Source organism: Solanum dulcamara, chromosome 3 (genome assembly GCF_947179165.1).
Source record: "Solanum dulcamara chromosome 3, daSolDulc1.2, whole genome shotgun sequence".
In the NCBI taxonomy this organism is placed as follows: domain Eukaryota; kingdom Viridiplantae; phylum Streptophyta; class Magnoliopsida; order Solanales; family Solanaceae; genus Solanum; species Solanum dulcamara.
In genome coordinates, this window is record NC_077239.1 from 78,787,485 (window position 1) to 78,803,481 (window position 15,997).

General features: G+C 32.2%; 1 protein-coding gene and 1 non-coding gene across 3 annotated transcripts; one reads left to right on the forward strand and one right to left on the reverse strand.

Annotated features, from left to right (window-relative positions):
* Positions 1–153: 153 nt before the first annotated feature.
* On the forward strand, positions 154–7,289 carry LOC129883155 (uncharacterized). Of its 2 annotated transcripts, none has more exons than XM_055957751.1 (6): positions 154–286; positions 829–943; positions 3,398–5,246; positions 5,996–6,292; positions 6,442–6,695; positions 6,786–7,289. In XM_055957751.1, exons 1-6 carry the CDS (start codon positions 232–234, stop codon positions 6,994–6,996), a joined length of 2,781 nt encoding a protein of 926 aa, XP_055813726.1. In that variant the 5' UTR covers positions 154–231; the 3' UTR covers positions 6,997–7,289. The 2 variants fall into 2 exon arrangements, with proteins under 2 accessions (XP_055813726.1, XP_055813727.1); XM_055957752.1 differs by having other exon boundaries at positions 198–282; positions 6,786–7,287.
* Positions 7,290–9,240: 1,951 nt separating this feature from the next.
* On the reverse strand, positions 9,241–9,330 carry LOC129883795 (small nucleolar RNA snoR114). Its single transcript, XR_008765944.1, has one exon. It is a non-coding gene; the product is annotated as a small nucleolar RNA snoR114 (small nucleolar RNA).
* Between the last annotated feature and the right edge of the window lie 6,667 nt (positions 9,331–15,997).

The following is a 15,997-nucleotide window of genomic DNA, read 5'->3' on the forward strand; positions in this document are numbered from 1 at the left end:
CACAAGTTACGATGAGATTAGTTATGATGACATAAGTTATTCTGAAATTATTTCTTATTGATGGTTTGATTTGTTGTATTTCAATTTTTTTTTTTTTATAATAAGCTAGAAGGGTATTTTAGGTAGTTCATTACATTTACTTGTGAAGCATTGTTCCGAGTATCACAGCCTAAAACCTCGCCAAAACCCTTTGCTGTTGCTTCCTCTCCCTGTGAGAAAAGGGAGAGCAAAATGTCCCTCTGTCGTCTTCTTTCACCAAGATTGCGATTGCCAATCAACACTGTAGGTACTTAATCAAATACCCACTTGAAAAAAATCAGCCTTTTCCCCTTTTTTTTGCCTTATAATGTTGTTTCTTGATTCTGGTATTGGGTTGGGTTGGGTTGGGTTGGGGGTTGAATGATGTGATTATTTCATCTGTATTTATTGCAAAAGTGTACCTTCTTTTGTATTCGTAGAATTAGGCTGATGAATAAGTAGTTTATCAGACAATTCATTTGGAAAGATGTATTTTTCTTTTCCCTCTCATTTGGTCTCAAAATGTTGGTTTCTGATTATCTTTTCTAGTTGTGGAGTGGATGCAGGTTGAGGGGTATTGATTTTATCACTTGTATGTGTTAATGAACCTATTTGCAGAATGTAGAAGAGTGAATAAGTAGTTTATCAGATACCAATTTGGAAAAAAATTACGTCTTTTTTCTTTGATAATTTTTTCTGTGAAAGATATTCTTGGTTGTTTATATTGGTTTTGGGGAGGGAGGGTCGAGAAGTACTGTTTCTTTTTCCTTCTCAGTTTTATGTGTTAATGGAGCTAATTTCTATTTACAGAATGTAGAAGATGGTGTTCTTCAGTGAATGATAAGGGTGAAATTTCACAGCCTTTGAAGAAATCAGAAGTGGTGGAGCAGCAGAAAGCCATGGATGTGGAGATAGCTGAAAAGAAGTAACATCTCTTAATTAGAAATGCTTATGAGCCTTTAGCTGCATTTTGAGCTAAACTATTTGAATGAAAATTGATGATAATATAGGCGAGGTTCTCAAAATTATTAGTTGCTTATTAAGTATGCATTTGCAAGATTATGAGTTTAGTAGTTTTGGTAGTAAGACGTGAAGCTGATATATGTATTCATTTTATTTTTTGATAAGATAATGGATTTCATAGAAGGCATTAGGAAGATGCATAAATTACAGAGCATAGAAAAGTAAAAGACATTGTTAGTTCTATTACAAAAGGCTAATCTTTAGTTAAGGAACTAACACATCCATCTGAGCATCCTCATCTCCGCTATCTTTATCTTCTGAATGTGTACGTTCTTGATAGGCCAATACTCTGCCTCATAAAATAGTCTAAGTCTTACCACCAGTATGTAGAATTTACCTTTAAGCCTTGATGCCACATTTTTATCACAAGGTACCCCGGATGGGAGCCTCAATTTCAAGCACTCTGCTCCAATACGATGAGCAACATCATTGTCAATCATCCCATTTTCTTGTATTATAGACTCAAGATACTTGAAACTTTCTCTCTTGGGTATGGATAAATGAAGTTGGAGTGTGATTAGACAGGCTGTAGTTATCAAAATAAGATTAGAGGGGATTGTGATACCTTGCTGTACAAAATTCAAATGTTTAGGCTTTATCTTGTAGGAGAATTATATGATAAAAACATGTAGCACACAGAATTGAAATAGGATAATTGAATTGGATGAGTACTACGGGAATGCTATGTGATGAAAGAGCACCTACTAGAGTGAGAGGCAAGTTTTGAATGGTTGTGAGACTAATAATGTTATATGGGAAGGAGCATTAGGCTTTTGTGGCACAACAATATCCACAAGATGAGTATCAACGAATAAGATGTTTTCTGATGAAGCATACAAATAAAATGTTAAGATAGACATGTACTCGTACAAGATTGGAAATAATCACATCCGAGGCAGACAGTACAAGTAGAACACAAAGATGATAAATGAGAATAAGATGGTTTGACTCTGTCCTACGTAGACCTCTGAATTCACCAGTACTTTAGTGCGGCAGTATGGTGTTAAAAAAAGAACAAGATATACTTAAAGTCACATGGAGGGTAGCTGTCTCAAGGATATGCACTCTCTTTGAATCTATGTGGATTTAACTAAGAAGAGGGCATAATATAAGCAAAAAACTTCATATAGGCAATGAGGTTTAGTAGTGTTAGTACACTTATAGAAGGTATGGTGTCAGTTAGATATTTGTACGTGAAGTGTAGAGAACCTCTAATGCTTCCAATATGTCTTACTAAATAAAAACTGACATTGGAAATAAACATGTCCAAATGAAGCAGAATGGATATCGAGGATTCATATAGCCGGGTCCAAGTTTGGGATTGATGTGTAGTTGTTATGAATCACGTTGCTTGGAATCTTCAAAATCCCTGCACATTCGTGTCGAATGTCAGTCCAACACGATTTGGGTGTAAAATCTGCATTGGATTTGGTCAACCTAACTTGTGTGCTTTAACTACACTTATGGCCAAGAACTATAGGTTAATTGAGTAGTTGGTTTGATTTAGAGTTTGTGTTATATATATATATAACATTTTATAATTGTACAGCATAACTTATGAATAAGGTATTAAGTATTTACAAAGAATTTAATTGTACTAGCTTTTATTTAATAACATTGATTATTTGTGCAAAATATATACTTGCATTACGACTTATGTGTTGAATATACATTTATTAGACATATCCTAGCACCTGTACTTCAGTTCGTAGCCCCGAATCCTAAAATTTATTTGATGAAGAATTCAACCTCTAGATCTACACCCTTATGAGATATCTGCACTCGTATCCGAGCAACATAGTTTGTAAATGATGTCTCATCTTCAAAAGGTCAGGGCGATCTTCCTTTGGGAATACATGCCTACAAAATAGCTATTTAACTGAAATTGTTTTAACTGTCATAACTGCCTAGTGGAGCTCATTATAATGAAATGTGTTGCAGTTTTGCTGTGGACATGAATGTTGGGTATCTAAAAGTATAGAGAAAGCAATGTTTTATAACTAAATTAGAAGGTGAATTGGGATTTGGTAACTGTGCTCCGAGATATGAAATGGATATCATACTAGTGATGGACTAATTTCATGCCGATCAGTTGCTTTTCACTTCTTTGGCTTACCCAGTCTATGCAGTAATGTCACATTTATAGGGGGCTTCTTTTCTTATTTCTTCTTTTTTTCTCTCTGTTTTTGATAATATAGTTGCTTAAGCTTGCAAAAATCTAAAGTATTTTGTGTGTTTGAGTCTGTGCGTATCTGTTTTTTCCGTTACGTAACGAGTAAACTTTTATTTCTGAAACAAGTTTATCCTCTAATATCTCATTTGTTCTGAAACATATCTCGGATCATTGTTGTTATAGGCATATGACTCAAAATGAAGAGGTATTTCCTAGAAAAACACATGTCCAGAAGGAAGTAGGACTGTGGAATAGTTTGGTAGCGATCCTTCAAATAACTAAAAAGAAGATATTTGGAAATCTTATGGAGCAGAAGATCAGTAGCACTTGTGAATTAACTTCGACTTCTGGACTTAAGGATTCTGATGATGTTGCATCTGCTGATAGTCATGATAGTGGAAGTATGAACAATCTTAAGATTACAATTCATTCAGAAAGGACATCTAAAACTAATATGGAAGAAAATGTTGACAGTAAAACATCTCCGTCTTCTTATGCAGACAAGAGTATAGCTGCTGAGGTTGTTAATATGAAAAACACTTCAAATTCAGTTGTGACTGAAGAATTGCTAAATATCTCTTCAAAGGAATTTGAAGGAAGCGCTGACTACGGGGTAAATGGCATGTCTTCTGGTGCATCTTCTATCTGCGGAAAAACCAATTCCAATGACGATGTTCAACTGTTTAATGATTTCCATCATTCAGAGTTAGTTAAGAAAGAGAGAGAACAATTGCTAGCTGAGGAAGCATCAAGTGTAGAAATCAGTTCTGGCGAAGAGATCCTGTCAAAATCTGAGGAAGCATGTATTGTAGAACATCGGATGCAAATTGAGATACCTAGAACATCACATAGAAATCCTGCAAGTACAACTGCATCTGAAAACCAGGAGGAAGACATAATGGAATTGCTTAAATTTCCACACAATTTAGAACTTGGACAGAGGGATACCTCTGATTCATCATGTGTCTCAAAGAGGGTTGCCATCTTAGTTGATGTTTCTCAGGAAAAAGGAAATAATGAAGTGGAGTTGGAGGGTAAGAATGTCCAAATGCAAAAAGAGGAAGTAATATCAGACATTATTTCAATTTTTGGGGACAGAACATCCAATCTCAAGCAGGTTGAACATTCTAATAGTTTCTTACTGAGTGAAGCAACCAACAAATGGCGGGACGTTCTTGTAAAAAAACCAGTTTCCTCTGCAAACGAACATTATCCAGCCAAAGACATCTCTATTCCGTTATCACTTTCTAATACCAAAGTGAACAAAATTTCATCAGTTTCCTCTGCAAATGAACATTTTCCGGCCAAAGACATCTCTATTCCGATCTCACTTTCTAATACCAAGATGGATGAAATTTCATCAGTCTCCAATAATTCTTCTCACATGGAGGCTGATCATCGAGCAATCCATCAGATTATTGACCCAAGGAGTGAAAAATCTGTACCTATAGAGTTTGAGCACCTTAATGAAACTTCTCAGAATACTTTAGGAAAGAGTGGCGACATAAAGAGCTTAATAGAATGTATTAGGGTGCTCCCTCCTCAGGATCCATCTGTTGTTAGGCCTGAGGAAATTGTTGTTGACGGAAGTGTTGACAGATATAGGAACAGAAGTGCACTTAACAGCATCCAAGCACAAACTGATAATCAGTCATTTGACAGGGAAAAAAGAAAGACTTCATCTCAGGGTGTGATTGGAAAGAAGGGTGGGCTATCGAACGAAGTCCTCCAAGATCTCAACCCTGGTGATGGAAGAACAGAGATCAGGAATGCTGCACCCCATGATTTCTTCAAATCAATAGAAACTAAAGAGATTGCATCTTTGAGGGAAAAAGGTAACCTGAACAAGGATGAGGATGCCTCTTTATCTGAAAAGTTATCTGATGAAAACAAAATCACGATAAAGTTCGTGAACGTAAAAGCTACAAAACATGATGTCTATAATGTTTTCAAAGGTTGTGGGGCTATTACGAAGGTTGTGTTTCCAAGTGTCAAATCGACTAAGTATAAAGCTGCACACATTTATTTTGAGGTATGTTTTCAGTATTCCGGTCTTTGACCGTTTTGTTTCAGGGCTGTGTTCTCGACTTCCTTTAGTTGTAAAAATAAATAAATTATAGAGCAATTAAAAACAAAAAGGAAAAACAGAACAAGGACAAAAAGAAAAACAGAAACAAAATAAGAAGGAAATAATTAGAAACAAGAGAAAGGCACGTATTTTTCGCACCAATATGAAATGAGCTGCACTTCAGCAGGAAAGCAGACAGTGCTGATGTACCTTGGTTATGCTTGTTCAAGGAGATGTAGGGAGGTGTAGGAACTGAAGTTAGATCCTTCACTTGAAGCTGAAGGAAGTGTAGATCTAGTGTTCTACTACCCTGTAGTTTAATGAATAGATGCAAAAGTGAAATTGATTTAATGTTATACCAATTTTAACACGAAATGTTTTTAAAAATATATGTGTGGTATAAAAAAAAGGGCAAAATTATGTAGCAATACATCCTCTCTATGTTCAGCTTGAGGGGCTAAAACCGATAATATGTCACGGTTTGACTTTCTTATGGAAGTATGTTCCATACGGCAGAAGAAGTTTGTGCACTTTGTTTTTGCGTCGCTTCTTCACACGGCTTGCACAAAATGATATGTTCAGAACCAACTTTGTTCTGCTGTGAATAAAATGTCTCCATTTTGAGAAACAAAATGGTGGAAGTGTGTAGGCTCATGATTTGAACAGCTAATTTCACATTCTAGTTTCCACTTACCATTTTTTGGCTTTTGCAGTCAGAAGAAGGAAGGCAAGAGGCTCTTAAAAGTTCCGATGTGGTCATTATGAATGTAGTAGTTGTGGAGGCCACTTCTCCTCTGAAAGGGGGAGAGAGGATGTGTATACCTGAATTAATTGGTTATCCAGAAGTTCCCACCTCATTAGTAAAGCATCCTTCAAGGACAGTTATGATAAAAGAATTGAAGCACAACGTGTCCTTTCATGACATCGAAGAAGCTCTAGCCTTCTGCGGAAGCAACATAACTGGAATTTTCTTTGGTTCGTCAAGCTCCGTTGCTTATGTGGAATTTGAGGTAATTTGCTTCTAATGGAATCACTTTCCTTGTTCCCTCTTTTGAGTTCGTCCTATCTTGTAGGTTGACTAGTTGAGCTTTTCATTGACAAAGTGGATTTCTAATGCTAGCAAATACAGTTATTTACATTTAAAACCTTCTTCTGCCAGACAGTAGAGGGCAAAGAAATCGCTATTGAGAAGCATTCATTGATCATGCTTGGAGAGACACTATCAATCTTGCGAATCGATGCACCAAGAACAACCGTGGTAAGGATATCAAATATCCCTCAGCCTGCAATGGAAGTGATCACCTTTTGCAAATATCTGGGACAGACTAGGCACTTCTTCATGAGAACAACTGGCATCATGGATGTGCATTTCAAATTTGCTGAATGGCCAAGAATGTTAGAGATTATAAACAGGTAGTTGCTTGCTTATCCGATATTCGTTTAGTTTAATTAGGCATTTGCTTCCCTCATCCTCATTTCTGATTTGATTCTGTACGTGCCAAGGCTGAACGGAATTGTAGTAGATGGTCAGCAGTTGGTAGCTAAGCCTGCACCTGTCTATCCCCCGGATGTCCTTAAAGTTCTCTGGAGTCAACGAGAGGGGAGAAAGCATTTGAAAACCACATTCAACAGCATGCTGCTGAAAGTAGGAGGGAGTAAAGATGATTTAACAGAACTTGTAGGTAAATTTTATTCTGGTGTGCAAGAAACATAATTAACATAAGATGGTAAGGTTTGTTCATTAAACATACTGGAAAATCCTTATGCATTTACTCTTCTACTAAAAATATGTAGAATGAACCAAAATGCTTTTTTAATCTTCTTGTAAAACATGTCACGTGGAAAGTTAGAATTAAAGAATTGCCAAAAAAGGAAAGATCGTTTTGAAGCGGATTAAAAGGAAAAGTTATAAGAAACAAATTGAACGGGGGAGTACTTTTAGTGTGGATTGTGAAGTGAGAAGACTGTTATGCAAAAGGAATTTGCTTTGAACTGTTACGCAAAAATGTTGGATTCTATATCAGTTTTTGAATTATAATCTAAAGTATTTATATGTCATAATCAGGCAAAAATTTGGTTGCTACTAATTGATAGTTTTACCTTATAAATTTACGATTTTATCCCTAATATCTTTTATAATTTTTGAAACACTCTTCCTAAAATATAATTTATTAATTATCTCTCTATTCTATTTTTGTTATTCGTCTTATTTTTCTATATAGAAAAATACTGTTAAATTTATATTTTTGTTAGTAATTTCAAGGATAATTTGGTCAGTTTGACTTACGATCAGTTTCTATACTTCTATCTAAACGTGTAACCGCTTATCTATATCTCATCTACAACATCTACAAATGATTTTCAATACTTAATTCTTATCAACTACTTTCTAGGACTTCAAATTTGAGTTGCATTCACCCGGAACTTCCTATTTGGATAAATGATAAATAAGAATTTTTCGTGAGTATTGTAGTACGCAGTTAAAGAATTTTAAAGAGTCAATACTATGTCTGATTAGAAAAATTTATATAAGCTTTTAGGCATAAGCATGAGACAAGTAGGGGGATCTAGGTGGAGCCAAGGGGTATCCGAACCTTTTTCTTCAGAAAATTGCATTATATTTGTAAGGTCAAATTTGAATTATATGGCTATATATATATTCTAAAATGATGTGCTCTCAAAGGTTTCAACTTTAAATCAGTTAACTATCAGAATTGATAGCGCTCTCAAAAGTACAACCCTTCAAAGTGAAAGAAAGAAAAAGCGCAAATTTGTTTTAAGTAGCTAGGGCTCGATGTAATAGGGTAAAATAGCTAGGAAGAAATGTTAAATGGGGAATTAAAAGGCGAGCTAAAATTTAGCGGATTAATATTTACTCCTTTAAAATTTGAACCTCTTGATGAAAATTCTATCTCCGTCATCAAAGACAAATGCCTTAATCCTCCACGAAAAGTCAGAAATTCCGCATATTTGGACCAATTCAAGGTGGAAAATGGGGTTGCTCTGTGTGCCTCCAAGCATTTTCTAAGTACCTTGCCCAGAGATGAGATTTGAGCAAGTCCCAAAAATGCCTTAAAACAACTACTGGTAGGAACAAAAAAAACACCATTAATAGGATGGATACGTCCAAATTTAGCCCAATCCGTTCATTTCACATCCCTATCAAATTCCTTTAGATTTCTTTTTCATGTAAATATAAATGTTCATTATGTATTACAACAATTTTAGAAATACAATAAGTTCCCTTCCCCCCAATATTAGTTACCTTAATCTTTACTTGCAAATAAAAAGATCTCCTGAGAAATAATAGGTAAGAAATTCAAAAACTAAGTTATTTTTTTGTATAGATTGGTGAAGTTGATCTAATACTGTTGAAAATTGTATATAACAATTATCAAAGGGAAAAAAATAAGGAAAAGATTTTTATCATTTGATGCCAAGTTTATGACACACACATAAAAAGTTAGAGGGAAGCATGGGTGGCTTTCTATGAGTCTCTCAAAGAGTGATTGAGTCCGACTCAAGCGAGTGAGTAACAACAGCAGTGGAACAAGCAAGCATTGAGGGGTTCGTTCCTTTGCCAAAAAATTACACCATTTATATATAGTAAAATTATTTTTTTAAGTATATTTAATAGACATGGAATCCATTTGGCCTTATTGTATGTGTATTTTTTATATTTCGAACTTTTTTATTGAAAATTCTGACTCCGCCGCTGAATAAAAGGCGTGACAAGAGAACAAGTTCGATCGACTAGCAAACGATCAGCAGTTGAAGGACCGATATCCTTTTGCGCCACTACTATTATTGCAAGACTGATATTCTTGACGTCTCACGAGCAACTTATGGACTAAGCATGTTGCCCCTCGATCACTTCGTCACTCTTTTTTAAAGGCCCTTTCAATTATCTTTCTAGTATGCTTCCATCATAATATTATAGTTTTAAAAAAGAATTGGAGAGCTCAGAAGCACATGATTTCATCATATATTATATCAAATGGTAGTGAAGACCCTACTTCACAAATTAGTGCAATAATCATCACAGCTCTCTGATTGCACCATCTGGGAATTGAACCCGGGTCTGTACCTTGGTAGGGAACTACTCTACCACAAGACCACTGGTGCTCCTTGTTCAATGTATCTCCAACAAAAGTTAAAACATCAAAACATATTTATCGGTACTTGATACTTATTAATTTGATATAAATATCGAATGTGAACAAATTTTTATTACTTATAAAATACATTGATGTATTTTTACATCCTACAACAAAGATACGGAGAGCAAATAGATTTTCAATAAAAAAAATTAAACTATATGTATTCGTACTATCTATTTCATATTCTAAATCACAACCCCCAATCATCCCCAAATAATTAGCTTAAATAATTGGTCATCTAATTGTTTAAATTAAAAAAAAAAATTGATGAAGATATGATATATCTATCTATCTCTCTCTATATATATATATATGAGTAAGAAAAGTAAACAATAAATTTGTCTAGAGATCTTTATAATGTATGGGGTAATGGAGATTGGGAACTTTGGAATAATTGTACTTTTGATCACTTAACATAAATTTTATTCCTTGTAATATTTTTTATTAGTGTGTATGACCATCAATCAACTAAAATGTGTGATTATAGAGAGGGGGATTATGGAATAATTGTCCTTTTGGTTCCTCAACTATATTGATAAGTTCTGGATTTAATTAAGTGTGTTTGACCTTTAATCAACTAAAATGTGTGTTTATAGTCAAGACCAAAAATCCTATCACTATATAATTTTTGTTCCAGTATATATTAGTTGTGATGGAACGAAAGATAAATTTATTAATTTCCCATATTATGAGAAAATATTTTTGGCATTTTCCTAGAGCTAATAAGGATAGCTATAAAGAGATTGACATATTAAGTTGGAAACTTAGGGGATTTTTTTTTATAAAAAAAATCACAATATAAAAGTCACTTAATTTTGCTCAAATATAACATAATTAATTTTTTTTCATAATAAAAAAATCATTCAACTTTGCTTAATAATCACAACATATCACTAAACAAGATTTTTTTAAAAAAAACTAAAAGTCGTTCGATTTTGACTAAATTTTATATAAAATTAAATCAACATAACAAAAAATACATCGAATTAATTATATAAAAGGGCAGCCCGGTGTGCACGAAAAATCCCGCTATGCGCAGGGGCCCGGGAAGGACCTGACTAGAAGAGTCTATTGTACACAACCTTACCTTACATTTTTTGCTAGAGGCTGTTTCCAAGGCTTGGACTCGTGACCTCCTGCTCACATGACAACATCTTTACCAGTTACTCCAAAGCTCCCCTTCTATATATATATATACATATAATATTACAAAGACCTCCATTTATCGATATTTAAGAGATTAAAAGTGCTAATTTTTCTTAAGTTTTGAATTTTGATGGAACGAAAGGAGTTTCTATTATACATTCCATATAATCATTGAGAAAAATAATTTAAAATATTTTCCTTGAATAATTGAGAATAACTATATATATAAAGAGATTGACAAGTACTAAAAGATAAAAATAAACGAGGAAGGAGGATATTAAATAATATTTAATCCATTATCATTTTTTCATAATAGTTGAGCATTTATTAGGGGTACATGAATCATATCCTAATATTTTCATAATTGGTAATTAATTTAAGAGAACATAATTATATTTACATATGAGCATGCAAATGCTAGATTTTGTTTCCTTAAATTTTATATTATAGTACTATATAAAGACTAATACTTCACTCATATAGGACATATATCCTATAGCCAAAAAAACAAGAAGGAGAAAAAAAAATGGTCTTCACAATTCAATTTACCCATAATTTTTCTTCTTTTGACTATATATTATTAATGTTCTTTGGTTCATTCTATATAATTCATTGTATTAATCAACAATTAATTAGTAGCTATTGGTTGCACGGGCATACATCTCAACTTCCATTAGCCTTGATTCCACCATGTGATACGAGTTTCAGAATTTAAAGGTATTTATTAGTCTGAACAAATATAAATTGGGAGTAACAATGAAAGCATTATCCAATTCAACGATGTCACTTAAGGTCAAACTCTTCAATTGAGAACCAGTAACTTTGATTTTATTCAATCCTTTGCATAAATGAAGAGATAAGGATTTTAGACAAGGAAATGCTGAGAAAACCTCTTGAAGAAATCCGTCGAGAATATTTGTAGCATTTATATTGAGGTCTTGTAGAAGCTAGCGGACAAATCAATTTTGGGTGTATATAATAATTATGACTACACAATTGAAACTCGAGAAAATTTTGAGCTTTTATTTATGTTTTATGTTTATTGTCTTAGCTTTTCTTTCTATTTTATATTTATTGACATAAAATAGAAAGAAAAGCTCAAAATTTGCTCGAGTTTCACTTGTGTAGTTCATCATTATTATCAACATTGAAATTGGTTTTTTTGCTTCTACTGACCTACAAGTCCTCAATATAGATTCTACAAACATTCTCGATGGTGTTCTTCAAGTGGTTTGCTCAACATTTCGTGTCTAAATTCTTATCTCTTTGTTTATGTAAAGAATTGAGTAAAATCAAAGTTATGAGTCCTCAATTGGAGAGTTTGACCTTATGTGACATGATTGGTTTGAATGATGCATTCATCATTACTTTCAATTTACGTTCGTTCAAACTAATAAATACCTTTAAATTCAAAAATTTGTGTCCCATAGTGGGATCAAGGCTTATGGAAGTTGAGATGTATGCTCGTGCAACCAATAGCTTGCTTGAGTTGAGAATAGTGAAATTCTAATTATGCTATTACCAAACTATAATTAGTGAAGCATAAATGTTAGTTAGTCAATGTTTTGTGATAAGAAAAATATGATGTTTCATAATTTCAAATCCGGTCACTTTTGGGTCGGATTGGGTTGTAAATATTTTTTGTTTTGAATCTTTCTGATTTGATTAATTCCAACGCAAATTGTAACTTGATTTTTGATCCACTAGGAATTAAATGATGTTTTTTTCTTATGTTTTATAACAATAGATAGTACGATTAATAGATGAAAATGGCTAAGGTGTTTATGATTTGATAAAAAATTAATCCAAACTTAAAATCAAATCATATCGATTGAATAGATTAATACTAGTTTTGGGTTTGTTTTAAATTTTTAAAAATAAATAATATTTGATTTAGTTTGAGTTTAATAAAAATGAATTGAAGAAAAAATATGAAATCAAATTGATAAATTATATACAACAATTTTATAATTATATATATGCAATGTATTAATTTTTATAAATAGATTTAAATATTTTGTATAACTTTCACCAAATTTTTATTTTTACCATTAATTTTATCTCCAATACACTGATCGACTTTTATCCGTAAGCCACACCCCCCCCCCTTTTTTTTTCTTTTAAAAAAAAGTGAATCAAAATCAGTTTATGTAAAAATACAGCTCCAACATTCTTATCTAAGCTTTTCTTTAAAAAATTTTTTATAAACTTTATTTCACGATTCAAACTGGGCCGTGAGTGACACCCACATTTAATCTCCTAGGTGGGAGAACCAACGATACAAATCCCAACTTACATTAACGATTCAACTTATAAATCACGACAATATTGCGGAAGCTCAATCTTATCAAAGTCAGAAATAATAAAAGCCACTAAAATCTATTACTTGACGTTTCTCAAAATCTGAAAGTCATCACATGAAGGACATCTAAATTCTAAAACTAAGTATGGAAATATCAAACACCAGAATAAACAAATAACAAAATGTGTTCAAAAACTAAAGACAACATGTCATAACCGAGATACTCCATCACGAGCTAGAAGGATAGCTCACCCTGAAATCCGATGGTCTTGAAACCGACTAGAGCTGAGGTCGAGTCGAAGTCGAAGTCGGTGGAACACTCGCTGCACTCCACAAAATAAAATAAGAAAAGGTACAAGTAAGGATTAGTACAGGACAATATGTACTACGTAGGTATCATCGGCCGACTCAAAATAGAAATCAATATACATAAAGTAATAGCGGAAAATCAACAATAACACTTAACAAGAGGCAACCAATGAACAATTACATAACCAGTCAACAATGCCAAGTTCACACATGAGGACTCAAACCTCCACATCACACTCTTTTGAAAAATGAGTCATGGAGATTGGGTAGTATTAAGTCATTTTAATTTATTTTTCTTTAATATTATCGTGTCGGAACGTGACACCCGATCCAAATATACCGTGTCGGAACGTGACACCCGATCCAAATATACCGTGTCGGAACGTGACACCCGATCCAAATATAATTAATTTATCATTTTTCATGATTACATTTCACTTCATTAACAATGTTTCACCAAGCCTTCTTTATTCAAGGCACCATTTTTGATAGGGCAAGTTCAAGATTATGGATTTCATGGCCTCGGGATTTTAGATCAATCACAACAACACATCAACCATCCAAACCACAACAATTAAATGCGTAGTAAACTTCACACATTACCCAATGAATATCAATCATTATTAAGAGTCTATCTATGATATAGAATAAAAAAAACCATAATCTACCTTAACCGAAAAACTGAAGTCAAGCAAGCTAATTCACCAATGCTTTTTCCTTCTTCGAAGCCTCACGTTTCCAATCTATTAAATATACAATATTCGTAAGCAAACTAATCCGTAGATGCTAATATTATATATATGTTTAACCTAGACCCAACAACTCACCCAACTCTATAATCAATTTCCTAAAACTCAAGTCTAGGGTTAAGTCTTAATTCCTCCAAATAATATAACTTTGATGGATTTCATATAAACACTATACCTAATATTTAATTAATATCTCAATACGTCAAAACTTGAATTAAAATGTGATAATTATATTAAAAAAACTATGAATTTAAACAAAGCTAACTGAAATTAACTTGCAGTTGAGAACAACTGCAAAACAAAATTATGAGATAACAACTTTCCCTATCAATTATGGGACTACGTTGACAGGAACCAAATTGAAATTCTCAAAACCATCCAACATGTGACATTAACTATCCATTGGTGACTAATATATATATATATATATATATATATATATATATATATATATATATATAATCTAATCTACTAACAACAGTTATGCAGAATTCAGCAAAGCATTTAGCAGTTACCTGCTCTTCGTTCGTCGCCAAAGTTCGTCTGCTAGGGTTTGGCTCCTTTTTCTTTTCTTAATTAATTGTGTACTAAAAGTCCTAAATCTTACTAACTTATCTTAATAAATAAAATGGTATAAGATATTAAATAAATTAACACTTTAACCTACAAATTTAAATCAAATATCTAAAGTCACCCCTCAATTAAATAACTTTAGTTATCAATTAGTCCAAAGTACCCATTAAAAATTTACGGAATGAGTCTTTTATGAAATAAAAAGCCCTAGTATTCAAAACGACCTAATGGATCGTTATATCACCTAATTAAATCCTATTCATCTCAAGATATTTTTTCACAATACAAAATTGTAGCCAGTATAATGAAAGGATTGTAAATGATTAAAAAAAATTAAAAAAAGAAAGAAAAAGAAATTGAGAGCATGAGAAGAGAAAATGGAGAGGGGATTACACCTTATCAAGAATATATTTTTTTCAAATAAAGTAAAAATAAGCAATATAAATATGTATTATATTTAATTTTGTATTATTAGATTTTTTAAACACTGAATCAAACCAATCAATATGTATAATATTTAGTTTGATTTGAATAATTAAAATATCTATTAAAATGATGTGATTATGATTTAATCAAAAATCGACTCCATTCCATGAACACCCCTAATTGGTACTGCCAAAAAAGAAGTTTAAAAATAAATATTTGTGCATTGACATAGAATATCTTTTATAATAAGGAATTGTTGTAAAGAGATTGGCATATTAAGTTGGAAACCTAGGGGATTATTTTTTTTAAAAAAATGAAAATAAAACAAAAAAATTAGTTTCACATATGATTACTTAGCTTTTATTTATTAGACTAAAATTACTATACTATTTTTTATAATACAAATCACTCAATTTTGTTAAAATATAACAAAATTAAACTATTTTTTTATGCAAAAAAATCATTCAACTTTGCCTAATGATCACAATAAGTCACTAAACAAGTTTTTTATAACTAGAAAGTCATTCAACTTTGACTAAATATTATATAAATGAAATCAACATAACAATGAGCAGGTGAAAATGATGAGAATCTTTAACATTTACTCCAATATCATTTTGCCATAATATAACCAAGAAAATCTTTGTATAATTGGAAATTTAATGTAGCATAATTTATATATTATCTCAAAATATAAAATAACATTAAAATTTAACATAACATATTGCTTAATAATTCATTAAATTTATGAAAATTCACAAATAAAGGAATTAAAAGTGCATATATTCATTAATTAAAGATTGAATATATTTAAACAAAAGTTACAAGTACCATATAATGAAAAAAATGATTTAAAACTACTAATTTCCCTTAAGTTTTGATGGAACGAAATGGATTTCTTTTATACATCCCATATAATGAGAAAAATGATTTAAAACATTTTCCTTGAATAATTGAGGATAATTATAAAGATATTGACAAGTTAAAATTAAAAAGATAATAGGAGGAAGGATCTTAAATAACATTTAATCCATTGTCACTTTATACATG